The sequence below is a fragment of the Tinamus guttatus genome, unplaced genomic scaffold, assembly GCF_059628265.1.
Source record: "Tinamus guttatus ecotype Peru unplaced genomic scaffold, ASM5962826v1 Tinamus_guttatus_pri_ptg000126l, whole genome shotgun sequence".
NCBI classification, from domain to species: domain Eukaryota; kingdom Metazoa; phylum Chordata; class Aves; order Tinamiformes; family Tinamidae; genus Tinamus; species Tinamus guttatus.
This window is the reverse complement of record NW_028288660.1, coordinates 33,248-60,974: the sequence shown is the minus strand read 5'-3', so window position 1 is coordinate 60,974 and position 27,727 is coordinate 33,248. Positions and strand designations below refer to the sequence as shown.

General features: G+C 61.5%; 3 protein-coding genes across 3 annotated transcripts; 2 read left to right on the top strand and 1 right to left on the bottom strand.

Moving 5' to 3' along the window:
* Window positions 1-648: 648 nt before the first annotated feature.
* LOC104568275 (pre-mRNA-processing factor 39-like) lies at window positions 649-16,095 on the top strand. Its single transcript, XM_088521687.1, has 14 exons — window positions 649-730; window positions 1,565-1,872; window positions 3,640-3,765; window positions 4,132-4,250; window positions 4,336-4,503; window positions 5,064-5,253; window positions 5,781-5,888; window positions 6,003-6,167; window positions 8,159-8,285; window positions 12,347-12,615; window positions 13,797-13,981; window positions 15,129-15,203; window positions 15,827-15,950; window positions 16,027-16,095. Exons 1-14 carry the CDS (start codon window positions 649-651, stop codon window positions 16,093-16,095), a joined length of 2,115 nt encoding a protein of 704 aa, XP_088377813.1.
* Window positions 16,096-17,461: 1,366 nt separating this feature from the next.
* Window positions 17,462-21,323, bottom strand: MRPL49 (mitochondrial ribosomal protein L49). Its single transcript, XM_088521686.1, is given in 5 exon segments — window positions 17,462-17,624; window positions 18,488-18,612; window positions 19,414-19,462; window positions 19,465-19,602; window positions 21,258-21,323. Coding segments are annotated over 5 exon segments (525 nt in total). The 3' UTR covers window positions 17,462-17,477.
* An 86-nt stretch (window positions 21,324-21,409) lies between these two features.
* On the top strand, window positions 21,410-26,068 carry FAU (FAU ubiquitin like and ribosomal protein S30 fusion). Its single transcript, XM_088521684.1, has 5 exons — window positions 21,410-21,466; window positions 23,961-24,039; window positions 24,126-24,270; window positions 24,351-24,406; window positions 25,903-26,068. Exons 1-5 carry the CDS (start codon window positions 21,417-21,419, stop codon window positions 26,026-26,028), a joined length of 456 nt encoding a protein of 151 aa, XP_088377810.1. The 5' UTR covers window positions 21,410-21,416; the 3' UTR covers window positions 26,029-26,068.
* The last annotated feature ends 1,659 nt before the right edge of the window (window positions 26,069-27,727 follow it).

Below are 27,727 nucleotides of genomic sequence, written 5' to 3'. Positions count from 1 at the left end.
CAGGGACCCCGCGGGCTTCTCTGGTCTCTCTTCCCTCAAGTCTCTATGGTTCCCAAGGGCCCGGGTGGCTCCTCCAGGAGCCCATGGGGTCGGTGAGGAGCAGGGGCCGCTCTGGCCTCCCTTTCCCCATCGTGTCTCTATGGTCCCTCCCTCTCTATGGTCACTCGCTGGTGGTCAAGGAGCCCTGTGACCGCTCTGGTCTCTTGAGTGCTCTATGGTTGCTAACGAGGCCGCTCCGCGTCTCTATGGTTGCCCAGGAGCCTCCCCGTCGCTCTGGTTTTCCTCCCCGCATCTCTATGGTTGCCCAGGAGCCTATTGGCCGCTTTCTTTCCCTCCCCGTGTCTCTATGGTTGCCCAGGAGCCTCCTGACCGCTCTGGTTTCTCCTTCCCCGTGTATCTATGGTTTCTTAACAGCTTCCTGGCCGCTCTGCTTCCTCTCTCCGCGTCTCTGTGGTGGCCGAGCGGCCTCCCGGCCGCTCTGGTTTTCCGGTCCGCGCCTTCCCGCCCTGCTCCGGGCGCCCTCTCTACCATCGAGACGTCGCAGCCGGAAGTCGCTCCGAGGGGCCTCTCTATCCCGCCGCTCCCTCGGCTCTCGCTGGCGCCACATCCGGGTCCCGCGCGCTCCGCTCCGTGAGGCGGCGGGACAAGATGGCGGCGGAGGCGGCGGAGGCGCCGCAGGGCGGGGGGGCCGAGGGGGCGCCCGGACCCGGCGGGGGCGCCGACCCCCCCGGTGAGGGGGGCGGAAATGGGGCTAAAAGAGGCGGAAACGGGGCCGGAGCGGGGAGAAACGGGGCTAAAAGAGGCAGAAATGGGGCCGAGGAGGCGAAACGAGGCGGGAAGGGGCAGAAATGAGGCTAAAACAGGCAGAAATGGGGCCAAGAGAGGCAGAAATGGGGCCGAAAGAGGCAGAAATGTGGCCAAGAGGGTGAAGCAGGGCTGGACGGGGAAGAAATGGGGCTGAAAGAGGCAGAAATGGGGCCCAAGGGGTGAAACGAGGCCGGAAGGGGCAGAAATGAGGCGGGAAGGGGTAGAAATGGGGCTGAGGGGGTGAAATGGGGCTAAAAGAGGCAGAAATGTGATCGAGGGGGTGAAACAGGGCCAGACGGGGAAGAAATGGGGCTAAAGGAGGCAGAAATGGGGCTGGGGGGAGTGAAAAGGGGCAGAGAAGCTGCCAAAAGGGGCCAAAAGAAGCAAAAACGGGAGGCGGGGGGGGGGGGCAAAACAAGACTGAATTGGGGCCGAGGGGGTGAAATGGGGCCAAAAGCAGCAGAAACGGGACTCCAAGAGGCAGAAATCGGGTTGGGGGAGGGCATGAAGTGCCAGAGGCCAAAACGGGGCCAGAAGGGGGAGAAATTGGGGCCAGAAGGGGGAGAAATTGGGGCCAGAAGGGGGAGAAATTGGGGCCAAAGAGGCAGAAATGGGGCTGGGGTCCCCCAAGAGAGGGGGCCCCCCAAGACCCCCCTATCCGGGTCTCCCATTAATCCATGGGGGGGGGATCATTGGGGGGCTGCCTTGTTACCCCCCCGCGTTCCCTAAATTGCCTTTTCTTCCCCCAAACCCGCAGCCCCCCCCGCGGAGCCGCCCCCCCCGGCGCCCGGCGCGGAGGAGGGGGGGGTCGAGGCCCCCCGGCCGCCGCTGCCGCCGTCGCCGCCGCCGCCGACGTTCCCGGCGTCTCCGACATTCCCGGCGTTCCCGGCGTCGCCTCCGTCCTGCAACGGCGCCGCGGAGCCGCCGCCCCCCGAGGAGGAGGAGCCGCCGCCGCCGCCGCCCCCCGCGGAGCCCCCCGAGTTCGAGCGGTTGTGGGGGGCGGCCCGGGACGCCCCCCACGACTTCGGCGCCTGGACCGACCTGCTGCTCTACGTGGAGCAGGAGGTGGGGCGGGAATGGGGCGGGAATGGGGCGGGAATGGGGTGGGAATGGTGGGAAGCACCCGCGGGCCACGGAGTGCCTGAAAAACGCCCGAAAATTCAGGGGAAAACGGGCAAAACGGGACCCGGAACGGCGGGTGGAAATGGCAAAATGTGACCGCGGGAGGCAAAATGGGTGAAAAGCGCCCGCACGACCCAAAATGGTGGGTGGAAATGGGTAAAATGCGGCCGCGGGAGCCAAAATGGGTGAAAAGCCCCCGCAGGACCCAAAATGGTGGGTGGAAATGGGTAAAATGCAGCCGCGGGAGCCAAAATGGGTGAAAAGTGCCCGCAGGACCCAAAATCTGGGGGAAATAGGGAAAAGTGCCACCAAAAACATAAAAAACGCCCGAAATGGGGTTGCAAAAGCGGCCGAAAAAGGCCCGATAGCCCCAAAACGGCGTTGGGTAAAACAGCCCCAAAACGATGGCACAAAAATGGTCAAAAAGGCCCCCAAAATGGGTCTGCCACCGGCCTGCTGGGGCCATGTGTGACATTCCCGGCTCCAATTCCTGGTGGAACGGGGCCTTCCGGATGTTTTTGGGCAATAATGGTATTTTTGGCCCGAATTCTTGGTGAGTCCGGGTTTTCAAGGCCTTTTTGGGGTTTTAGGCTTTTTTTTTTTTTCTAATTCTTGATATTTACAGTTATTATGGGAAGTTTTTGGATTTAGTTCCGTATGGAACCAGGCGCTACAGGGGCATTTTGGGTCATTTCAGTGCTTTTCCGGCCCCATTCCCTCTCAAAACGCGGCTCCATGGGGGCATTTTGGGTCATTCCGCTGCTTTTCCAGCCCCATTCCCTCCCAAAACGCGGCTCCATGGGGGCGTTTTGGGTCATTCCGCTGCTTTTCCAGCCCCATTCCCTCCCAACACGCGGCTCCATGGGGGCGTTTTGGGTCATTCCGCTGCTTTTCCAGCCCCATTCCCTCCCAAAACACGGCTCCATGGGGGCATTTTGGGTCATTCCGCTGCTTTTCCGGCCCCATTCCCTCCCAAAACGCGGCTCCATGGGGGCGTTTGGGTCATTCCGCTGCTTTTCCGGCCCCGTTCCCTCCCAAAACGCGGCTCCATGGGGGCGTTTTGGGTCATTCCAGTGTTTTTCCAGCCCCATTCCCTCCCAAAACGCGGCTCCATGGGGGCATTTTGGGTCATTCCGCTGCTTTTCCGGCCCCATTCCCTCCCAAAACGCGGCTCCATGGGGGCGTTTTGGGTCATTCCGCTGCTTTTCCAGCCCCATTCCCTCCCAAAACGCGGCTCCATGGGGGCGTTTTGGGTCATTCCGCTGCTTTTCCGGCCCCATTCCCTCCCAAAACGCGGCTCCATGGGGGCGTTTTGGGTCATTCCGCTGCTTTTCCGGCCCCATTCCCTCCCAAAACGCGGCTCCATGGGGGCGTTTTGGGTCATTCCGCTGCTTTTCCGGCCCCATTCCCTCCCAAAACGCGGCTCCATGGGGGCGTTTTGGGTCATTCCGCTGCTTTTCCGGCCCCATTCCCTCCCAAAACGCGGCTCCATGGGGGCATTTTGGGTCATTCCGCTGCTTTTCCGGCCCCATTCCCTCCCAAAATGCGGCTCCATGGGGACATTTTGGGTCATTCCGCTGCTTTTCCAGCCCCATTCCCTCCCAAAACGCGGCTCCACGGGGGCATTTTGGGTCATTCCGGCTCTTTTTCCGCCGGGAATCCCGTCGCGTTCCCGTTTCCATCCCATATCCCGCTTTTCCGCCCCCGCAGAACCACATCTTCGCCGCCCGCAAGGCCTTCGACGCCTTCTTCTCCCATTATCCCTATTGCTACGGATACTGGAAGAAATACGCCGACATGGAACGCCGCTTCGACTTCCCGAAGGAGGCCGAGGAGGTAGGGAATCGTGCCGGGCACCCGCGGCGTTCCCGGCGTTCGGAGCCGTCCGGCCGGGACGTTCCGGGGCGTCACACCCCCCGTTTCTGTCCCTGCTTCGTGACAGATCCAGGTGCCCGGCGCCGTTCCGGGCCGTTTCGCGCCGTATTCCGGCCCCGCTCCGGGATGGAGGTTTGGACGGCGGAGGCTGTCGGGGCCGGTTTTCTCCTCGCGAGGTAGCCCGGGCGCCCGGCGGCGGCTCCGGCTTCCCGCTCCCGGCCGCGTTCCGAGCCCCAGGCGGCTCCGAGGCCTTTGGGGGGGGATTCGCCTCCCGTTTTCCCGCTTTTCCGGGCGCCTCCGGTGATGCTCGGCCGCTCTCGGCTACAGGTGTTCGAGCGCGGGCTCCAATCCATCCCGCTCAGCATGGACCTCTGGATCCACTACATCTCCTTCCTCCAGAGCACCTTGGATATGAATCTTCCCGAATCCATTCAGAAAATCCGCGGGTAGGCGACATTCCGCCGCCGGAACGCGCTCCCCCCGACCGGAGCCGCTAACGAATCCGTCGCTTTTCCCGCTTCCGTCCCGCAGCGTCTTCGAGTCGGCCGTGGCCGCGGCCGGCATGGATTTCCGCTCGGATAAGCTCTGGGAGCTCTACGTGGAATGGGAGCGGGAGCAGGGAGATCTCCGGGCCGTCACCGGGATCTACGACCGGGTGCTCTCCATGCCCACCCAGCTCTACAACCACCACTGGGAAAAGTGGGTGCCGGGCGGGAAAATCCCCCTTTTTCCCGGTGCATCCGTAACTTCCGCGCGGGCAGGGATTCCCTAACGGGGCCGGAAAACTTCCCCGTTCCCTGCAGGAAATTTCCCCCGGGGCGATAAAATCTCCGCTGATCCCAGCAGAAAATCAACCTGGGTGGTGAAATGTCCCTTGTTTTCCATGGAAAACGCTTCCGTGGGGTTTTTTTTTTCCCCCATAAAGGCAAAATCTGCACCATTTCCCATGGAAAATGACTCCTGGGCACCAAAATCTCCACCGTTCCTAGCGGAAAATTGCCCTTTCCTGCAGCAAACGGCCTCCAGGAGCCCAAATCCACCATTCCCTGCGGAAAATGGCCCCAAGAAGCAAAATTTTCCCATTCCCTGCGGAAAACTGCTGTTCCCTATGGAAAACCACCCCAGGGAGCCCAAATCTCCCCTGTTTCCCATGGAAATGCGCCCCAGGTGCCCTATGCTGGAATGTCCAGGCTCCGGGCGGCTCCGGCATTCCCGTTTTCCGGCATTCCCGTTTTCCGGCATTCCCGTTTTTCCGGCAGGTTCAAGGAGCACGTGCTGCAGAACTCGCCCAGGGACATCCTGTCTCCCGAGGAGCTGCTCTGGGTCCGGTCCAAGTTGGCCACGGAGCCGCTTCCGCAGCCTCCGGAGCCGGGAGCCGCGGAGGCTCCGCCGGGAGAGGATCCGCCTCCCGCCGCGGAGGCCAAGCCGGAGGAGGCCGAGGACTCGCAGGTAGGTGCCGGGAATGCCGGACACATCCCGACTTCTCTCTGTTCTGGGAATGTCGGCCGCTTCCCGACTTCTCGCTGTCCCGGGAATGCCGGCTGCTTCCCGACTTCGTTCTGGGAATGCTGCTCCCGGGAATGCCGGCTGCTTCCCGGTTTCTCTCCATCCCGGGAATGCCGCTGCCAGGAATGCTGGCTGCTTCCCGGCTTCATTCCGGGATCGCTGGCCTCTTCCCAACTTCTCTCCATCCTGGGAACGCTGCTTCTGGGAATGTCGGCCACTTCCCGACTTCTCTTCGTCCTGGGAACATCAGCTGCTTCCCGACTTCTCTCCATTTTGGGAACGCCGTCCGCTTCCCACCTTCTCTCCATCTGGGCAACGCCGCTCCTGGGAACACCGCCTGATTCCCACCTTTTCTCGGTGCCGGGAACGCCGCTCCCGGGACCGCCGGCCGCTTCCCGCAATCCCCACACTGGGAACGCCGCTCCCGGGGCCGCCGGCCGCTTCCCGACGATTCCCATCCCCTTTTCCAGGATGATTTGGACCAGGAGAAGATCCGCGAGCTGGTCATCTCCATGCGGCAGCAGATCTACACGCAGAACGAGGCGGAAGTCGGGAAGCGCTGGAATTTCGAGGAAGGGGTGAGCACGCGGGCTCCGGAATCTAACCGGAACCGAACCTTGGATCCAACCCCGCGGCGTTCCGGACGCCGGGCTTTTCCCGCGGCGTTCCGGACACCGGCTCCGTGTGCGCAGATCAAGCGTCCCTACTTCCACGTGAAGCCGCTGGAGCGGGCGCAGCTCCGGAATTGGCGGGAATACCTGGATTACGAGATGGCGGCCGGCTCGCACGAGCGCACCATCGTCCTCTTCGAGCGCTGCGTCATCGCCTGCGCCCTCTACGAGGAGTTCTGGGTCAAGGTGCGCCCGAAATCGCCCGAAATTGCCCCAAAACGGCCCCAAATTGCTCCGAAACCACCCGAAATTGCCCCCAAACTGCCCAATATCGCCAAAAATGCACCAAAACTGCCCAAAACCGCCCCAAAACAGCCCTGAAAACACCCGAAACCGTGTCAAACTGCCCCAAAACTGCACGAAACCACCCCTAAATTGCCCAAAACCGCCCCAAAACGGCCCTGAAAACACCCGAAACCGTGTCAAACTGCCCCAAAACCGCACGAAACCACCCCAAATTGCCCAAAACCGTCCTGAAACTGCCCCAAACTGCCCCAAAACCGCCCCGTTTGGCCCCAGAACGCGGCCACGCGCTAACTCGCCTCCCGGACGCCTGGGCCCCCTTAACGTCCCGCCCGGACACCTGGGTCCTTTCCATTCGTTGCCCCCAAATTTGCCTGTTTTGTCCCCAAAAGGAGTGAGTGGGAGGGTCATGGGGGAGGGTCATGTGAGGGTCACACAGGGGTCATGCTGAGGTCATGCCATGGTCATGAGAGGTCACATGATGGTGATGCTATGGACATGGCGTGGTTACGCTTTGGTCACACCATGGACATGCTTTGGTCATGCTAAGGACATGCCATGGTCATGCCAAGGACATGCCATGGTCAAGCCTTGGTCATGGTAAGGACACGCTATGGTCATGCCTTGGTCAGGTTAAGGACACATCTTGATCATGCCTCGGTCATGCCATGGCCACGCCATGGACATGGTCTGGTCACACCAAGGACATGCCATGGACGCGCCTTGGTCACACCAAGGACACTCCATGGTCATGCCAACGACATGCCATGGTCACGTTATGGTCAAGCCTTGGTCATGTCAATGACATGCCTTGGTCATGCCATGGATATGCCTTGATCACACCAAGGACACACCATGGTCACGCCATGGTCATGCTTTGGTCACACCATGGTCATGTTTTGGTCATACCAAGGACACGCCATGGTCACACCAAGGACGTGCCATGGACATCCCCTGGTCACACCAAGGACATGCTTTGGTCATGCCAAGGACACACCATGGTCACGCCATGGTCATGCCTTGGTCACACCAAGGACATGCCATGGACATGCTTTGGTCACACCATGGTCACCCCTTGGTCACATGAAGGACACGCCATGGTCATGCCAACGACATGCCATGGTCACGTTATGGTCAAGCCTTGGTCATGTCAATGACATGCCTTGGTCACGCCATGGACATGCCTTGATCACACCAAGGACACGCCATGGTCATGCCAAGGACACAGCATGTTCATGCCTTGGTCACACCAAGGACGTGCCATGGTCATGCCCTGGTCACACCAAGGACATGCCATGGTCATGCCAAAGACACAGCACGTTCATGCCTTGGTCACACCAAGGATACTCCATGGTCACGCCTTGGTCATGCCATGGTCACACCAAGGAGATGCCATGGACATGCTTTGGTCATGCCAAGGACACACCATGGTCACACCATGGTCATGCCTTGGTCACACCAAGGACATGCCATGGACATGCTTTGGTCACACGATGGTCACCCCTTGGTCACACGAAGGACACGCCATGGTCATGCCATGGTCACGCCTTGGTCATGCCAAGGACACGCCATGGTCATGCCTTGGTCACACCAAGGACGTGCTTTGGTCACACCAAGGACATGCCATGGACATGCCTTGGTCACACCAAGGACATGCCATGGTCATGCCTTGGTCACGCCAAGGACATGCCATGGTCACGCCTTGGTCATGCCAAGGACACGCCATGGTCATGCCTTGGTTACACCAAGGACATGCTTTGGTCACACCAAGGACATGCTATGGACATGCTTTGGTCATGTCAAGGACACACCATGGTCACGCCATGGTCATGCCTTGGTCATGCCAAGGACGTGCCATGGACACACCATGGTCACACTAAGGACACGCCATGGTCACGCCATGGTCACGCCTGCGTCACGCGTGTCCCCCGCAGTACACGCGCTACCTGGAGCGCCACACGGTGGCCGGCGCCCGCAGCGTCTTCCAGCGAGCCTGCGGCTACCACCTGCCCCGCAAGCCCAACATCCACCTGCTGTGGGCGGCCTTCGAGGAGAAGCAGGGTGAGCGCGGCCCCAAACACCCCCGAAACACCCCAGAAACACCCCCAAATACCCCAGAAACAACCCCAAACACCCCCGAGACACCCCAGATACCCCCGAAACACCCCAGAGACACTCCAGAAACACCCCAGAGACACCCCAAATACCCCCAGACACCCCCAAGACACCCCAAATACCCCAGAAACACCCCCAAACACCCCCGAGACACCCCAGATACCCCCGAGACACCCACAAACACCCCCAGACACCCCCGAGACACCCCCGAGACACCCCAGATACCCCCGAAACACCCACAAACACCACCAGACACCCCAGAAACACCCCCAGACACCCCCAAGACACCCCAAATACCCCAGAAACACCCCCAAACACCCCCGAGACACCCCAAATACCCCAGAAACAACCCCAAACACCCCCGAGACACCCCAGATAGCCCTGAAACACCCCAAAACACCCCCAGACACCCCCGAGACACCCCAGATACCCCCGAAACACCCACATACACCCCCAGACACCCCCGAGACACCCCAGAGACACCCCAAATACCTCTGAAACACCCCAGAAACACCCCAAAACACCCCTGAGACACCCCAAATATCCCAGAAACACCCCCAGACACCCCGAGACACCCCAGATACCCCCAAAACACCCCAGAAACACCCCCAAACACCCCCAGACACCCCCGAGACACCCCAAATACCCCAGAAACAACCCCAAACACCCCCGAGACACCCTAAATACCCCCGAAACATGCCCAAAACACCCCCAGACACCCCAGAAACAACCCCAAACACCCCCGAGACACCCCAAATAACCCCGAAACATGCCCGAAACACCCCTGAGACACCCCAAATACCCCTGAAGCACCCCAAAACACCCCCAGACACCCCGAGACACCCCAAATACCCCCAAAACACCCCAGAGACACCCCAGAAACACCCCCCGAAACACCCCAGAAACACTCCAAATACCCCAGAAACACCTCCCAAATACCCAGAAACACCCCCAAACACCCCAGAGACACCCCAGATACCCCAGAAACACCCCCAAGACACCCCCAAAGACCTCAGAGACACCCCAAATACCCCAGAAACACCCCCGAAACACCCCAAACACCCCAGAGACACCCCAAATACCACTGAAACACCCCCGAGACACCCCAAAACATCCCCGAGACACTCCAAATAACTCAGAGGTGCCCCAGAACACCCCCCAACACCCCTTAGACACCCCAAAAGACCCCCAGATACCCCAGAAACATCCCGAATACCCCAGGAACACTCCCAGGCACCCCCGAAACACCCCCAAATACCCCAGAGACACCCCCAGTCACCCCCAAAACACCCCAGACGTCCCAGAAACACCCCCAGACACCCCCAGATACCACAGAAACACCCTGAATACCCCAGAAACACCCCCAAACACCCCGAAACATCCCAGACACACCCCCAAAACACCCCCCGACAGCCCCACACACCCCAGAAACACCCCCAAACACCCCAGAACCACCCCAAAACCCAGAAACACTTCCAAACACCCCCAAAATACCCAACTCCCCCAGAAATACCCCAAATCCCTCTCAAAAAAACACAAACTTTCCCAAAATCCCCCCAAAGCCCCCATCCCCCCCAAATGCCCCAATCCCCCCCAGTGTCACCCCAAATGCCTCTAGTTGCCCCCTACCCCCATTCCTCCCCAATCCCCCTGGTTTTACCCCAGTCCCCCGGTTTTCCCCCAATCCCCCTGGTTTTACCCAATCCCCCCCAAATGCCCCAATCCCACCCCAGTGTCACCCCAAATCCCCCTAGTTGCCTCCTACCCCCCATTCCTCCCCAATTCCGCTGGTTTTACCCCAATCCCCCTGGTTTTACCCCAATCCCCTCCAAATGCCCTAGTCCCCCCCAGTGTTGCCCCAAATGCCCCAATCCCCCCCAGGGTCACCCCAAATCCCCCTAGTTGCCCCCTACCCCCCATTCCTCCCCAATTCCCCTGGTTTTACCCCAATCCCCCTGGTTTTACCCCGATCCCCGTAGCTTTTACCCCAATCCCCCCCAAATGCCCCAATCCCCCCCAGAGTCACCCCAAATCCCCCTAGTTGCCCCCTACCCCCCATTCCTCCCCAATCCCCCTGGTTTTACCCCAATCCCCCCCCAGTGTCACCCCAAATGCCCCTAGTTGCCTCCTATCTCCCATTCCTCCCCAATTCCGCTGGTTTTACCCCAATCCCCCTGGTTTTACCCCAATCCCCCCCAAATGCCCCAATCCCCCCCCAAATGCCCCAGTCCCCCCCAGTGTCACCCCAAATCCCCCTAGTTGCCCCCTTTTCCCCGGTTTTACCCCAATCTGCCCCCAGTGTCACCCCAAATCCTCCTAGTTGCCCCCTACCCCCCATTCCTCCCCAATCCCCCCGCTTTTACCCCAGTCCCCCTAGTTATACCCCAATCCCCCTGGTTTTACCCCAATCCCCCCAAATGCCCCAATCCCCCCCCCAGTGTCACCCCAAATCCCCCTACTTGCCCCCTACGCTTCATTCTTCCCCAATCCCCCTGGTTTTACCCCAATTCCCCTGGTTTTACCCCAATCCCCCCCAACTGCCCCAATCCCCCCCAGTGTCACCCCAAATCCCCCTAGTTGCCCCCTACCCCCCATTCTTCCCCAATCCCCCTGGTTTTGCCCCAATCTCCCCCGCTTTTACCCCAATCCCCCCCAACTGCCCCAGTCCCCCCCAGTGTCACCCCAAATCCCCCTAGTTGCCCCCTACCCCTCATTCCTCCCCAATCCCCCTGGTTTTACCCCAATCCCCCCCCAGGGTCACCCCAAATCCCCCTAGTTGCCCCCTACCCCCCATTCCTCCCCAATTCCCCTGGTTTTACCCCAATCCCCCTGGTTTTACCCCGATCCCCGTAGCTTTTACCCCAATCCCCCCCAAATGCCCCAATCCCCCCCAATGTCACCCCAAATACCCCTAGTTGCCCCCTACCCCCTATTCCTCCTCAATCCCCCTGGTTTTACCCCAATCCCCCCCCCAGTGTCACCCCAAATGCCCCCATCCGGCCCCCCAGTGTCACCCCAAATCCCCCTAGTTTCCCCCTACCCCCCATTCTTCCCCAATCTCCCTGGTTTTACCCCAGTCCCCCCAGTTATACCCCAATCCCTCTGGTTTTACCCCAATCCCCCCCAAATGCCCCAATCCCCCCCCCCAGTGTCACCCCAAATCCCCCTAGTTGCCCCCTACCCCCCATTCCTCCCCAATCCCCCTGGTTTTACCCCAATCCCCCCCCAGGGTCACCCCAAATCCCCCTAGTTGCCCCCTACCCCTCATTCTTCCCCAATTCCCCTGGTTTTTTTCCGATCCCCCCCGCTTTTACCCCAATCTGCCCCCAGTGTCACCCCAAATCCCCCTAGTTGCCTCCTACCCCTCATTCTTCCCCAATTCCCCTGGTTTTACCCCGATTCTCCCCGCTTTTACCCCAATCTGCCCCCAGTGTCACCCCAAATCCCTCTAGTTGCCCCCTACGCCCCATTCCTCCCCAATTTCCCTGGTTTTACCCCAATCCCCCCCCCAGTGTCACCCCAAATGCCCCCATCCGGCCCCCCAGTGTCACCCCAAATCCCCCTAGTTTCCCCCTACCCCCCATTCCTCCCCAATCTCCCTGGTTTTACCCCAGTCCCCCCAGTTATACCCCAATCCCCCTGGTTTTACCCCAATCCCCCCCAAATGCCCCAATCCCCCCCCCCAGTGTCACCCCAAATCCCCCTAGTTGCCCCCTACCCCTCATTCCTCCCCAATCCCCCTGGTTTTACCCCAATCCCCCTCCAGGGTCACCCCAAATCCCCCTAGTTGCCCCCTACCCCCCATTCCTCCCCAATTCCACTGGTTTTACCCCAATCCCTCCCGCTTTTACCCCAATCTGCCCCCAGTGTCACTCCAAATCCCCCTAGTTGCCCCCTACGCCCCATTCCTCCCCAATTTCCCTGGTTTTACCCCAATCCCCCCCCAAATGCCCCCATCCCGGCCTCCGGACTCGCTCCCAACGGCCCCGCGTGTCCGGCCGCCGCAGGCAACGTGGAGGAGGCCCGGCGCATCCTGCGGGCCTTCGAGGAGGCCGTGCCGGGGCTGGCCATGGTGCGGCTGCGGCGCGTGAGCCTCGAGCGGCGCCAGGGCGAGCTGGCGGCGGCGGAGGCCCTGCTGCGCGAGGCCGCGGCCTCCAGCGCCGCGCCGCCCCTCGCCTCCTTCTACGCCGTCAAGCTGGCGCGCCAGGTGCTCAAGGTGCAGAAGAACCTCATCAAGGCGCGCAAGGTGCTCGTGGAGGCCCTCGACCGCGACCCGGTGAGGCCCCCCGCCGCCGCCGCGGCCTCCGGGGGAGGCTCTGGGGAGGCTACGGTGGGTTTTGGGGGGAGGCTGGAGGAGTTTTCTGCTCGGAGGCTCAGGGAGGTTTCGGGGAGGCCCTTCTGGAGGCCTCGGAGTCCTTCCAGGCAGCCTCTAAACCTTCCAGAGGCCCCAGAATCTCTTCTGGAGGTCTCTAAGCCGTTTTGAGGACCCACACACTCCTACTTGGCAGCCTCTAAACCACCCTGAGCCTCCACAACTCCCTTTTCAGGAGCTTTGTGCTTGGAGGCTCAGGGGGGTTTTGGGGAGCCCCTTCTTGAGGCCTTGGAGTCCCACTAGAGAGTTCCTCCAAGCAGTCTCTAAACCCTTCAGAGGCCCCAGAATCTCTTTTGGAGGCCTCTAAGCCCTAATGAGGACCCACAGTCTCCTATTTGGTAGCCTCTAATCCACCCCGAGCCTCCACAACTCCCTTTTGAGGAGCTTTGTGCTCAGGGAGGTTTCGGGGAGCCCCTTCGTGAGGCCTCGGAGTCCCACTGGAGACTCCTCCAGGCAGCCTCTAAACTCTCCAGGGGCCCCAGAATCTCTTTTGGAGGCCTCTAAGTCCTTATGAAAGCCCATAGTCTGCTACTTGTCAGCCTCTAACCCACCCCGAGCCTCCACAACCCCCTTTTGAGGCCCGTTGTCTCCCTATGAGGTCCCGTAGCCTCCAAACCACCCTGAGCCTCCACAACCCCCTTTTGAGGCCCATTGTCTCCCTATGAGGTTCCGCAGCCTCCAAACCACCCTGAGCCTCCACAACCCCCTTTTGAGGTCAAATGTCTCCCTATGAGGTTCCGCAGCCTCCAAACCACCCTGAGCCTCCACAACCCCCTTTTGAGGCTCATTGTCTCTCTATGAGGTCTTGCAGCCTCTAAGTCACTTTGAGCTTCCACAACCCCCTTTTGAGACCCAATGTCTCCCTATGAGGTCCCGCAGCCTCCAAACCACCCTGAGCCTCCACAACCCCCTTTTGAGGCCCAATGTCTCCCTATGAGGTCCCACAGCCTCCTTGGTGGCCTCTACCCCCCCAAATAGCCCCTCGACGCCCTCCAGCCCCTTGTGGAGGCCCCTTATCCGCCCCCGGGGCCCTCCCCGGCCTCCCTGCCGGTGCCTCCGCGCTGAGGCCGGGCCTCTGCGCGCAGGAGAACGCGCGGCTCTACGCCAACCTCCTGGAGATGGAGTTCAGCGCCGACGTGCGCCAGAACGAGGGCAACACCATGAGCTGCTTCGAGCGGGCGCTGAGCAGCGGCCTCCCCGACGAGGCCAAGATCGTCTTCTCGCAGCGGCGCGTCGAGTTCCTCGAGGACTTCGGCTCCAGCATCCACAGGTCCCGGGGACGAGGCCGGAGGGAAGAGCGGGAGGCCGGGGCAAGGGGGTGAAGGGAGAGGCTGGAGGGGAGGCTGGAGCAGGGGGGTGAAAGGAGAAGCTGGAGGGGAGGCCAGAGCTGAGGCTGGGGGCAAAGGAGGCTGCAAGGAGAAGCTGAGGGGAGGCCGGAGGGAAAAGGTAGAAGCGGAGAGGCTGGAAGGGGGAGCAGAATGGAGGCTGGAGGGAAGTGGAGGCCACAGGAAGAAGCCCTAGGGTGGCGGGAACGGAGGCTGGAGGGAAGAAGGGGAGGCCGGAGCAGGGGGGGTGAAAGGAGAAGCTGGAGCGGGGGCCAGAGCTGAGGCCGGGGGCAAAGGAGGCTGCAAGGGGAAGCCGAGGGGAGGCGGGAGGGAAAAGGCAGAAGCGGAGAGGCTGGAAGGGGGGCAGAAGGGAGGCTGGAGGGAAGTGGAGGCCGGAGGGAAAAGCCCTAGGGCGGCAGGGACGGAGGCTGGAGGGAAGAGGGGGAGGCCAGAGCGGGGCCTAAAAGGAGAGGCTGGAGAGGAGGCCAGAGCTGAGGCCGGGAGCAAAGGAGGCTGGAAGGGGGAATTGGGAGGCCGGAGGGAAAAGGCAGAAGCGGAGAGGCTGGAAGGGGGAGCAGAATGGAGGCTGGAGGGAAGTGGAGGCCACCAGACAAAGCCGTAGGGCAGCGGGGACGGAGGCTGGAGGGAAGAGGGGGAGGCCGGAGCAGGGGGGGTGAAAGGAAAAGCTGGAGCGGGGGCCAGAGCTGAGGCCGGGGGAAAAGGAGGCTGCAAGGGGAAGCCGAGGGGAGGCCGGAGGGAAAAGGCAGAAGCGGAGAGGCTGGAAGGGGGAGCAGAAGGGAGGCTGGAGGGAAGTGGAGGCCACAGGAAGAAGCCCTAGGGCAGCGAGGACGGAGGCTGGAGGGAAGAGGGGGAGGCCAGAGCGGGGCCTAAAAGGAGAGGCTGGAGAGGAGGCCAGAGCTGAGGCCGGGGGCAAAGGAGGCTGCAAGGGGAAGCTGAGGGGAGGCCAGAGGGAAAAGGCAGAAGCGGAGAGGCTGGAAGGGGAGCAGAATGGAGGCTGGAGGGAAGTGGAGGCCACAGGAAGAAGCCCTAGGGCGGCGGAGGCCGCCGGGCCTCACGCGCCGCCCCCCGCAGCCTCCTCACGGCCTACGACGAGCACCAGAAGTTCCTCAAGCAGCACGCGGGGCGCAAGAGGCCGCCCGAGAACGGGTGAGCGCCGCGCGCGGCCTCCCTTCGGGCCTCCTTGGAGGCCTCTCTTTGGGGGCGTTTGGTCCTCTATTTAGCTGGGTTTGGGGGGGGAAAGTCTCTATTTAGGTTATTTTTTGTTCTTTGGAGCCTCTATTTGGGTTTTTGTGGCCTCTACTTTGGAGGTTTTGGGCCTTTATTTGGGGTGTTTCGGGCCTCTATTTGGGACTTGGTGCCTTCTTTTTTTTGTCTTTTATTTCTTCTTTCAGGTTTTTATTTTGGAGGGGTTTTGCTTTTATTTGGGGGATTTGGGGGGGTCTCTCTTTCTTGGCTGTTTTGGGACCCTCTTCGGGAGTGTTTTTTGCACGCCCTTTAGGGCAGTTTTGGGTCCTTTTGGGGTCCTTTGGCTCCTTGTTGGGAGGCTTTGGGTCTTTTTTGCCCCTTTCTGAGCAGATTTGGGTTCTTTGGGGGCAGGTTTGGCCTTTTTGGCTTTTGTTCTCCTCCTTTTTGGGGCCGTTGGGCTCCTTTCGGGGTCCCTTTGGGTCCCCTTTGGGCCGTCGGGGCCCTTTCCCGGGCCGTTTCCCCTCCTTTTTCCAGCCTTTTCCCCTCCTTTTTCCAGCCTTTTCACCCCCTTTTTCCACCCGCAGCAGCGCGGAGGAGCCCGAGGACAAGAGGCTGCGGCCGGACGAGGCCGGCGGCCTCCTGGGCCCCGGCGGCCTCCACATGGGGGCCGACGGAGGCAGCCCGGCCGCCTACAACTACTGGTACCAGGTGAGCGCCCGCGGAGGCGCCCGGACGCCCGGGCCCGCCGGCCCCAAACCCACCGTTTTTCGCCCCGTTTTTCCAGCAGCAGAACTACGGCGCCTACGGCTACCAGTCGCCCTGGAGCTACAGCCACTACTACGCGCAGAGCTGAGGCCCCGCGGCCTCCGTTTTCCCGCTTTCCCGTTTCCCGCCGTTTCTGTACATTTTGGGGCCACGCGCTGTAAATAAAGCAGGGGGCACCGGGCGGCCCCGTCCTGGGGGGCTCGAGGCCCCGCGGTGCCACATTTGGGTTCATTTCCTCCCGTTTTCTCTACCCTGGGGGGATTTTTGCCACTTTCTGCGTTTTGGGGGTGCAGAGCGGGCCCGTTTTGGGACCCCGAGACCCCAATTTTGGGTTCATTTCACCCAGTTTCCTTTTTTTTTTTTTTTTTTCTATTTTCTGCACATTCTAGGGTGCCAAGGGGCCCAGTTTTGGGGCATTTGGGGACCCTGAGACCCCAGATTTGGGTTCATTTCACCCAGTTTCCTTTTTTTTTTCTATTTTCTGCACATTCTAGGGTGCCAGGGGGCCCCGTTTTGGGGCATTTGGGGACCCTGAGACCCCAGATTTGGGTTCATTTCACCCAGTTTCCTTTTTTTTTTCCATTTTCTGCACATTGTAGGGTGCCAAGGGGCCCTGTTTTGGGGCATTTCGGGCCCCTGAAACACCAGATTTGGGTTCATTCTGCCCCGTTTTCTCCAGTTTTTATTATTTTTGCATATTCTGTACACATTGGGGTGGCAAAAGGTGCAAAGTGGTCCCGTTTTGGGACCCCAAGACACCAGATTTGGGTTCATTTCACACCTTTCTCTCCACTTTTTATTACTTTTCCTCTGTGCGCCCTGCTGGGTGCCGAATGGCCCCATTTTGGGGCGTTTCAGAGTCCTGAGAGCCCAGATTTGGGTTCATTTCATGCCATTTTCTCCATTTTTTATTTTCCACTTTCTGTACATATTGGGGTAGCAAAAGGTGCAAAGCGGCCCCGTTTCAGGCCCTGAGAGCCCAGATTTGGGTTCATTTCATGCCATTTCCTCCATTTTTTATTATTTTTTCCACTTTCTGTACATATTGGGGTAGCAAAAGGTGCGAAATGGCCCCGTTTCAGGGCCCCGAGAGCCCAGATTTGGGTTCATTTCACGCCATTTTCTCCATTTTTTATTATTTTTTCCACTTTCTGTATATATTGGGGTAACAAGAGGTGCGAAGTGGCCCCGTTTCAGGGCCCCGAGAGCCCAGATCTGGGTTCATTTCATGCCATTTTCTCCGTTTTTTATTATTTTTTCCACTTTCTGTACATATTGGGGTAGCAAAAGGTGCGAAGCGGCCCCGTTTCAGGGCCCCGAGAGCCCAGATTTGGGTTCATTTCACGCCGTTTTCTCGCTCCTTTGTTGCTTTCCCACCCCGGGGGCGCTGCGGGGCGCCGGGCGGCCCCGTTTTGGGGCGTTTCAGGGCGTTTTAGGGCGTTTTGGGGCGTTTCGCGGCGTTTTGGGCGCTCAGAAGCCCTGTTCCAGCAGCCAGCCCCTCACCGCGGCGTCCAGGCGCCCGCGGAGCCGCAGGGTCCCCGTGATCTCGTTGACCTGCATGGGGGGCGCGCGGCCCCCGTCCCGCTCCAGGAAGGCCCTCAGCTCCCGCTCCAGCGCCTGCCGGGACACAAAACACGGCGTTTTTCCTCCTTTTCCCCTTTTTCCCTACCCTTTTCCCCTACCCCTTTCCGCCCTTCTTCCCCCCCCTTCTCCCCTTTCTTCCCCCCCCTTCTTCCCCCCCCTTCTCCCCCCTTCTTCCCCCCCCTTCTCCCCCCTTCTTCCCCCCCTTCCCCCCTTCTTCCCCCCCTTCTTCCCCCCCTTTTCCCCCCTTCCTCCCCCCCTTTTCCCCCCTTCTTCCCCCCCTTTTCCCCCCTTCCTCCCCCCCCTCTTCCCCCCCTTCCTCCCCCCCTCTTCCCCCCCTTCCTCTCCCCCTCTTCCCCCCCTTCCTCTCCCCCTCTTCCCCCCCTTCCTCTCCCCCTCTTCCCCCCCTTCCTCCCCCCCTTCTCCCCCTTCTTCCCCCCTTTCCCCCTTCTTCCCCCCCTTTCCCCCTTCTTCCCCCCCTTTCCCCCTTCTTCCCCCCCTTTCCCCCTTCTTCCCGCCCCTTTTCCCCCCTTCTTCCCGCCCCTTTTCCCTACTCTTTTCCCACATTTCCCCTAGCTTTTTTCCCCACTTTTTCCCCCATTTTTTATTTTTCCCCCTTTTCTCAATCTTTTCCACTTTTTTTTTTTACCTTTCCCCCACCTTTTCTCTTCCCTTTTTACAGCCTTTTCCTCCTCTCTTTACCTTTTTTTGCTGTTTTTACTTTTTCCCACTTTTTTTTACTATTATCTTCTTCTTGTCTCTACCCTTTCCTACTCTTTTTATTCCTTTTTTTTTAAATCCATTTTTCTATTTTTCACACTTCTAAGATTTTTCCCACGTTCTTTCCCCATTTCTTCCCATTTCCCCCCCGTCCTCCCCCATTCCCACCCGTTCCTCACCCAAATGTCCCCCCGGATTTTCCGGATCTCCGTGATGTCCCGGTTCCCGTGGGTGACGTTCCGGTACACGGGCAGGTTGTGCAGCCGGGAACGGCCCACGAAATAGGGCAGCGCGGGGGGCGGGTCTGCCAAAAACGGGCAAAACGCCCCAAAAACCTCGAAAACGGCCCCTTCCCGGCACCACCGGGGCATTTTGGGGCATTTTTACCCCCTTTTTTTTACCCCTTTTTTTATCTCCCAAGCGGGTATTTATCCTGGTTTTACTCTTCTTACCAGGCTAGGGATCCCCAGGACAAAAAATAGAGCATTTTACTGCATTTTTGCACCAAAACCAGCCTTTTTAAAACAAGTTTTTACACCATTTGTCAGGCGGATTCCGGTTTCAAAAATGGGTTTTTTTTTTGGCTGTTTTTTACCCAGTTTTGTCTCACAAGCAGCACAGAAGCCCAAAATGGGTCAAATCTGGTTTATTCCCCCATTTTCACATTGAGGGGGCAGCCCTGTCCCTAAAACTAGGTGATTTTGCCTTTTTTTCCGCCCTCTTTACCTCCCGCACAGCTCGAGACGGGGTATTTAACCAGCTTTTCTCCATAGCAGGGGCAAATTTAACCATTTTTGCCCCATTTTTTGTCCATTTTTTTGCACTATTTTTGTCCCATTTTATGCTTTTTTTTAATTTTTTTTACCCCCAGGTGTGACTTCAGTGCTAAACCGGGGGATTTATCCCATTTTGATGCCTTTTTCCCTCGAAAGTGGCTGTTTCATTTAAGAAAACAGGGTATTTACCCGGATCCCCCCACTTCAACCCCGGGGGTTGAAATAAACCTCGAAATAGGTTTTTTTTCCCCCTGTTTTCACCCCCCACCATCTCCTGGGTAAAAAAAGGGACAAATTGGGGTTTTTGGGGTGTTTTTCCCCGTTTTTACCTCGCGGGGGGACCCAGCCCGAGGGTGTTGGGTAACGGGGGTGGGCGGGGCGGGGGGGGGCACCCGGCTGGGGGGCAGCAGCCGCTCCACGAAGGCGAATTCCGCGCGGGATTCCACGACGCCGGGATAGGCGGGATCGGGATCGGGATCCGGATCCGGGGGGGGCCGCGGGGGGGGGCCCCTGCCTGGCTCTGGGGAGGAAAGAGGGGGGGGGATTAGGGACTTGGCCCCCCAGGACCCCCCAAAATCCCCTTGGGGACCCCCCAAGTGCCCCCCACCCACTCAAGAACCCCCCCAAATTCCTCTCAGGACCTCCCCAATTTCCCCCCAAATGGCCCCATTTTCCCCCAGAATTGCCCCATTTTCCCCCAAAATGGCCCCAAACTCCATCAGGACTCCCCCAAATCCCTCTCCAATCTCCCCCCACCCCCCAGGACCCCCCAAAATCCCCTCGGGGACCCCCTAAATCCCCCCCCACCCCCTCAAAACCCCCCAGTTCCTCTCAGGACCCTCCAATTTCCCCCCAAATGGCCCCATTTTCCCCCAAAATGGCCCCAAACTCCCTCAGGGCTCCCCCAAATCCCTTCCCAATCTCCCCCCCAAATCCCCCCAGGACCCCCCAAAATCCCCTTGGGGACCCCCCAAGTGCCCCCCACCCACTCAAGACCCCCCCAAATGGCCCCATTTTCCCCCAGAATTGCCCCATTTTCCCCCAAAATGGCCCCAAACTCCCTCAGGGCTCCCCCAAATCCCTCCTCAATCTCCCTCCATTCCCCCAGGACCCCCCAAAATCCCCTTGGGGACCCCCTAAGTCCCCCCCCACCCCCTCAAGACCCCCCCTGATCCCCTCAGGGCCCCCCCAATTCCCCTCAGGACCTCCTAATTTCCCCCCAAATGGCCCCATTTTCCCCCAAAATGGCCCCAAACTCCCTCAGGACTCCCCGAAACCCCTCCCCAATCTCCCCCCACCCCAAGACACCCCAATTTCCCCTCAGGACCCCCCAAAATTCCTCTCAGGACCCCCCCAATTTCCCCCCAAATGGCCCCATTTTTCCCCAGAATTGCCCCATTTCCCCCAAAATAGCCCCAAACTCCCTCAGGACTCCCCCAAATCCCTCCCCAATCTCCCCCCACCCCCCAGGACCCCCCAAAATCCCCTTGGGGACCCCCCAAGTGCCCCCCACCCCCTCAAGACCCCCCCCAGTTCCCCTCAGGACCCCCCCAATTCCCCTCAGGACCTCCCCATTTCCCCCCAAATGGCCCCATTTTCCCCCAAAATGCCCCCAAACTCCCTCAGGACTCCCCCAAACCCCTCCCCAATCTCCCCCCACCCCAAGACACCCCAATTTCCCCTCAGGACCCCCCAAAATTCCCCTCAGGACCTCCCCAATTTCCCCCCAAATGGCCCCATTTTTCCCCAGAATTGCCCCATTTCCCCCAAAATAGCCCCAAACTCCCTCAGGACTCCCCGAAACCCCTCCCCAATCTCCCCCCACCCCAAGACACCCCAATTTCCCCTCAGGACCCCCCAAAATTCCTCTCAGGACCCCCCCAATTTCCCCCCAAATGGCCCCATTTTCCCCCAGAATTGCCCCATTTTCACGCAAAATAGCCCCAAACTCCGTCAAAACTCCCTCAACCCCCCCCATCTCCCCCTATCCCCCAGGACACCCCGAAATCCCCTCAGGGACCCCCCCCCCCAAGTGCCCCCCACCCCCTCAAGACCCCCCCAATTTCCCCCCAAATGGCCTCATTTTCCCCCAAAACGCCCCCAAAGTCCCTCAGGACCCCTCAAACCCCCCAAGACCCCCCAAATCCCCCCAATTTCCCCCCGTTCCCGTTACCTGCGCGCGCCGCCCCCCCGCGCCCCACGCCAGCCCCGCCACCCGCCGCCTCAGCAGCGCCGCCATCTTGCGCCGCCGCCCTGACGTCAAGGCCGGGCGCGCTGACGTCAGCGCGTCACGGGGAGGGGGGAGCGGGGGCGGCCTATAAAAGGCGCGCGCATGCGCGGGGGCGGCCTCTCCGCGGCGCCATCTTGTGAGGCGGCTCTGAGGTGAGGCGGGAGCGCGGCCGGTTCGGGGGGCACGAGCGGCATTTCGGGGTCCAGGGGGGGCGTTTTGGGGGTCCCAAGGGGCATTTCGGGGTCCTGGGGGATATTTTGAGGTCCTGGGAGGTGTTTTGGGGTCCCGAGCGGAATCCATGGGGCCCGACCGGCATTTCGGGGTCCCGGGGGGTGTTTTGGGGTCCCAAGGGACATTTCGGGGTCCCGGGGGGCGTTTTGGGGTCCCAAGGGTCATTTCGGGGTCCTGGGGGGTATTTTGAGGTCCTGGGAGGTGTTTTGGGGTCCCGAGCGGAATCCATGGGGCCCGACCGGCATTTCGGGGTCCCGGGGGGTGTTTTCGGGTCCCAAGGGGCATTTCGGGCTCCGTTTTGGGGTCCCAAGGGTCATTTCAGGATGCGGGGGGGGGTGTTTTGGTATCCCAGGGGACATTTTGGGGTCCTGGGGTCTTTTTTGAGATCCTGGGAGGTGTTTTGAGGTCCTCAGGGTCAGGGGGGACCCTAGGGGTATTTCTGAGTCCTGGGCGATGTTTTGGAGTCCCGAGTGGGATCCATGGGGCCCGAGGGGCATTTCGGGGTCCTGGGGGGTGTTTTGGGGGTCCCAAGCAGGACCTGGGGCTTCCGAGGGGCATTTCGGAGCCCTGGGGGCTGTTTTGGGAGCCTGGAGGGGCATTTTGAGGTCCTGGGGCTTTTTCGGGGTCCGAGAAGACCCGAGGGGCATTTCGGAGCCCTGGGGGGTGTTTTGGGAGCCTGGGGGGGCATTTTGAGGTCCTGGGGGCTGTTTTGGGGACTTAAGAGGGGTCCGGGAAGGCCCAAGGGGTATTTCGGGGTCCTGGGGGGGGATCCGGGGGTTTTCCAAGGGGCATTTTGGGGTCCTGGACCTTGTTTTGGGGTCCCGAGTGGGATCCAGGAGGCTCCAAATGGCATTTTGAGGTCCTGGAGGGTGTTTTAAGGCCCTGAGGGGGATCCAGGTTGTTTTGAGGGACATTTGGGGGGTCTTGGAGGGTGTTTTGAGGCCCTGAGGGGGATCCAGGTCGTCCCGAGGGGCATTTGGGGTCTTGGGGAGTGTTTTGGGGTCCTGAGGGAGATCCGGGGGGTCCTAAGGGGCATTTGAGGGTCTTACAGGGTGTTTTGGGGACGTGTGAGACCCCAGGAGCTTTTGGGGGTACGTCAGGCCCGGGGAGGGGGTATTTTGGGGGGTATTTTAGGCCTGGGGGGTATTTTGGGGACCCTCAGGGGCTTCTAAAGGTGTTTGGAGCCCGGGGGCCTTTAGGAGCTTTTGTGGGGGGGTTGAGGCCCCCCAAAATGGGTAAAACGGGGAAATTGGGGCCTGTCCAGGTGTCACCTCCCCACCCAGCGGGGACAAAGTCCCCAGGGACAGAGGGACCTTGTCCCAACCGCGGTGTCACCACCAGTGTCCCCGTCACAACCGCGTAATCCTTGTCACAGCAACGCGGTTACAACCGCGCTGTTGTTGTCACGGGGTGTTGTCACAACCGTGGTGTCACCACGGTGAGCCCGATGGAGGTGTCCCCGTCCTGAGAGTGGTGTCACCGTCACATGGGTGACATCCCCATCACAGTGTCCCTGTCCTGAGGGTGGTGTCACCGTTGTCCCCCCGTCGCGGTGTCCCTGTTAGGACGGTGTCCCCGTTGCGCTGTCCCCATCCCGATGGCGTCATCACCGTCACACTGGCGGTGTCACCATCACACTGTCCTCGTGCTGATGGCGGTGTCACCGTCACGCTGTCACCGTCACACTGGCGGTGTCACTGTTGTCCCCCCGTCATGGTGTCCCCGCTTCGCTGTCTCCATCCCGATGGCGCCGTCACCGTCGCGCTGTCCCCGTCCTGACGGCGGTGTCACCGTCACACTGGCGGTGTCACCATCACGCTGTCCCTGTGCTGATGGCGGTGTCACCGTCGTGCTGTCACCGTCACACTGGCGGTGTCACCGTCGTGCTGTCCCCGTCCCGACGGCGGTGTCACCATCACGCTGTCCCCGTGCTGATGGCGGTGTCACCGTCGCGCTGTCACCGTCACACTCGCGGTATCACCCTCGTGTGGTCCCCATCCCGACAGTGGTGTCACCGTCACACTGGCAGTGTCCCCGTCACACTGGCGGTGTCACCGTCACACTGTCCCCGTCCTGACGGCGGTGTCACCGTCACACTGGCAGTGTCACCATCACACTGGCAGTGTCACCGTCACGCTGGCGGTGTCACCGTCGCGCTGTCCCCGTCCCGATGGTGCCGTCACCATCACACTGGCGGTGTCACCGTCGCGCTGTCCCCCTCCCGATGGCGGTGTCACCGTCATGCTGTCCCCGTCCCGACAGCAGTGTCACCGTCACACTGGCGGTGTCACCGTCATGCTGTCCCCGTCCCGACGGCAGTGTCACCGTCGCGCTGTCCCCGTCCCGACGGCGGTGTCACCGTCGCGCTGTCCCCGTCCCGACGGCGGTGTCACCGTCCCATTGTCCCCCTCCCAGCACCATGCAGCTCTTCGTGCGCGCCCAGGCCCTGCACGTCCTCGACGTCGCCGACGACGAGACCGTCGCGCAGCTCAAGGTGACACTCGGGGGGACACTCGGGGACACGCGGGGGACACTCGGGGCCACCCGCGGGCGCTGACACCCCCCTCCCCGTGTCCCCAGGAGCGGGTGGCCGCCCTCGAGGGCGTCGCGGCCCCCGACCAGGTGCTGCTGCTCGCCGGGACCCCCCTGCACGATGACACCGTGGTGGCCCGGAGCGGTGTCACCCCCCTGGCCACGCTGGAGGTGGCCGCGCGCCTGCGGGGCGGTGAGTGGCCACCAAGGGGACATTTGGGGACAGTTCATTAGCACATCCTAACGAGGTGCCCAATGTCCCCCCCTTTGCAGGGAAGGTCCACGGATCCTTGGCCCGTGCTGGGAAAGTGAGGGGACAGACACCCAAGGTGAGCGGGGACAGCAGGTTTGGGGCGAAACGGGGTGAAATTGGGGCTGAGCACCCGGGTTTAGGGGGAAACGGGGCAAAATTGGGGGCTGAGCGCCCGGGTTTGGGGCACAATTGGGGCTGAGTGCCTGGATTTGGGTAAAAAGGGCTGAAATGGGGACTGGGCACCTGGGTTTGGGGCGAAACGGGGTGAAATTGGGGCTGAGCGCCCGGGTTTGGGGTAAAAAGGGCTGAAATGGGGACTGGGCACCCGGGTTTGGGGCGAAACGGGGTGAAATTGGGGCTGAGCGCCTGGGTTTAGGGGGAAACGGGGCAAAATTGGAGGCTGAGCCCCCGGGTTTGAGGCAGAATTGGGGCTGAGGGGTAAAAAGGGCTGAAATGGGGACTGGGCACCCGGGTTTGGGGCGAAATGGGGTGAAATTGGGGCTGAGCGCCTGGGTTTAGCGGGAAATGGGGCAAAATTGGGGGCTGAGCACCCGGGTTTGGGGCAGAATTGGGGCTGAGTGCCTGGATTTGGGTAAAAAGGGCTGAAATGGGGACTGGGCACCTGGGTTTGGGGCGAAACGGGGGGAAATTGGGGCTGAGCGCCCGGGTTTGGGGCAGAATTGGGGCTGAGTGCCTGGATTTGGGGTAAAAAGGGCTGAAATGGGGACTGGGCACCTGGGTTTGGGGCGAAATGGGGTGAAATTGGGGCTGAGCGCCTGGGTTTAGGGGGAAGCGGGGCAAAATTGGAGGCTGAGCGCCTGGGTTTGGGGCAGAATTGGGGCTGAGGGGTAAAAAGAGCTGAAATGGGGACTGGGCACCCGGGTTTAGGGGGAAACGGGGCAAAATTGGGGGCTGAGCGCCCGGGTTTGGGGCAGAATTGGGGCTGAGGGGTAAAAAGGGCTGAAATGGGGACTGGGCACCCGGGTTTGGGGCGAAACGGAGTGAAATTGGGGCTGAGCGCCTGGGTTTAGGGGGAAACGGGGCAAAATTGGGGGCTGAGCGCCCAGGTTTGGGGCAGAATTGGGGCTGAGTGCTTGGATTTGGGGTAAAAAGCTGAAATGGGGACTGGGCACCCGGGTTTGGGGCGAAACGGGGTGAAACAGGGACTGAGTACCCAGATTTGGGGGGAAACAGGGACTCTGAGCTCTCATTTTTGGGGGTGAAGGAGTGTGAAATGGGGACTCCGACCTCTCAGTTTGGGGGTCTGTTTTGGGGCAAAATGGAGATTGGGAGCTCTGAATTTTTGGGGGGCAACATGGTGCAAAATGAGGACTTTGAACTCTTGGTTTTGGGGCAAAATGGTGCAAAACGGAGACTCCGCTCTCTCATTTTTGGGGCCGCGTGCTGCAAAGTTGAGACGTTGCCCCCTCATTTTGGGGGTAAAAAGGCACAAAGAGGTGCAGGGAGCTGCTGACGCCATCCCTTGTCCCCTTGTCCCCTTGTCCCCTTGTCCCCTTGTCCCCTTGTCCCCTTGTCCCCTTGTCCCCTTGTCCCCATGTCCCCTCGTTGCAGGTGGCCAAGCAGGAGAAGAAGAAGAAGAAGACGGGCCGGGCCAAGCGGCGCATGCAGTACAACCGCCGCTTCGTCAACGTGGTGCCCGGCTTCGGCAAGAAGAAGGGCCCCAACGCCAACTCCTAGGCCCCCCCCGCGCCAATAAACGCTCGTTAATTAGCGCTAATTCATTAATGGGCGGGTCGTGGTGGTGCACGTGGCTGCATGGGGGAAGGGGGGGCGGAAGGAGCCGAGCGGCGCCGGAAACACCCGAAGTCGCCGAGGAGGGGAGGGGGCGCCCGGGAAGAGCGGGGGGCGTGGCCAGGGGAGGGTGACGTCGGCGAGGGCGGAAACAGCCGAGCGCGTCGCCGGGTGGGCGGGGGAGGGACGGAAATACCCGAGCGCGCGGGAGGGGGGGGCATCCGGGCGGCGACGGAAACACCCGAGGGACAGCGGAAAGAGCCGAGCGGTGGCGGAAACGCACGAGCGACTCCTGGGGTGGGAGGGGGGACAGGCGGAAAGAGCCGAACGTGCCGGAGAGGGGAGGGGGTGTAGCCGAGGGGCGACGGAAACACCCGAGGGACAGCGGAAAGAGCCGAGCGGCGGCGGAAACGCACGGGCGACTCCTGGGGTGGGGAGGGGGGACGGGCGGAAAGAGCCGAACTTGTCGGAGAGGGGAGGGGGCGGTTAGGAGGAGCGGGGGGGGCGTGGCCAGCCGAGGGAGGCGTTAGCGGCGGAAGCACCCGAGTGGTGCCGGGAAGAACCGAGCGGCGCCGGAAGAGCCCGAGCGACGCCGGGAAGAACCGAGCGGCGCCGGGAAGAACAGAGCGGCGGCGGAAGCGCCCGAGCGGCGGCGGAAGCGCACGAGCGGCGCCAGAAACCCCCGAGCGGTGCCAGGAAGAACCGAGCGGCGCCGGGAAGAACCGAGCGGCGGCGGGAAGAACCGAGCGGCGGCGGAAGCGCCCGAGCGGCGCCGGGAAGAACCGAGCGGCGCCGGGAAGAACAGAGCGGTGGCGGAAGCGCCCGAGCGGCGCCGGAAACCCCCGAGCGGTGCCGGGAAGAACCGAGCGGCGTCGGGAAGAACCGAGCGGCGCCGGGAAGAACCGAGCGGCGCCGGAAGAGCCCGAGCGGCGCCAGAAGAGCCCGAGCGGCGGCGGGAAGAACCGAGCGGCGCCGGAAGAGCCCGAGCGGCGCCAGAAGAGCCCGAGCGGCGGCGGGAAGAACCGAGCGGCGCCGGGAAGAACCGAGCGGCGCCGGAAACCCCCGAGCGGCGCCGGGAGGAACCGAGCGGCGGCGGAAGCGCCCGAGCGGTGCCGGGAAGAATCGAGCGGCGCCGGAAGCGCCCGAGCGGTGCCGGAAGCGCCCGAGCGGTGCCGGGAAGAACGGAGCGGCGCCGGAAACCCCCGAGCGGCGCCGGGAAGAACCGAGCGGCGGCGGAAGCGCCCGAGCGGTGCCGGGAAGAACCGTGCGACGGCGGAAGCGCCCGAGCGGCGCCGGGAAGAACCGAGCGGCGGCGGAAGAGCCCGAGCGGCGCCGGAAGCGCCCGAGCGGTGCCAGGAAGAACCGAGCGGCGGCGGGAAGAACCGAGCGGCGCCGGAAGAGCCCGAGCGGCGGCGGGAAGAACCGAGCGGCGTCGGGAAGAACCGAGCGGCGCCGGAAACCCCCGAGCGGCGCCGGAAACCCCCGAGCGGCGCCGGGAGGAGCCGAGCGGCGGCGGAAGCTCCCGAGCGGCGGCGGAAGCAGCCGAGCGGCGGCCGCGGGGAGGAGGCCGCCCCGCGCCATGGCGGCGGCCGCCGCGTGCGGCCCGTGCGGCGCCGCGGGCGCCCCCTACTGCTGCCCGCGCTGC

Bases quoted from the DNA above. Each gene is read 5' to 3' on its own strand.
- LOC104568275 (XM_088521687.1), top strand. From the start codon at position 649: ATGGCGGCGGAGGCGGCGGAGGCGCCGCAGGGCGGGGGGGCCGAGGGG. The intron at 4,251-4,335 runs GTAGGCGACATT...TCCGTCCCGCAG, and splicing joins TCCATTCAGAAAATCCGCGG to CGTCTTCGAGTCGGCCGTGG. The intron at 5,889-6,002 runs GTGAGCACGCGG...CCGTGTGCGCAG, and splicing joins GCTGGAATTTCGAGGAAGGG to ATCAAGCGTCCCTACTTCCA.
- FAU (XM_088521684.1), top strand. From the start codon at position 21,417: ATGCGCGGGGGCGGCCTCTCCGCGGCGCCATCTTGTGAGGCGGCTCTG. The intron at 24,040-24,125 runs GTGACACTCGGG...CCGTGTCCCCAG, and splicing joins AGACCGTCGCGCAGCTCAAG to GAGCGGGTGGCCGCCCTCGA. The intron at 24,271-24,350 runs GTGAGTGGCCAC...CCCCCTTTGCAG, and splicing joins GGCCGCGCGCCTGCGGGGCG to GGAAGGTCCACGGATCCTTG.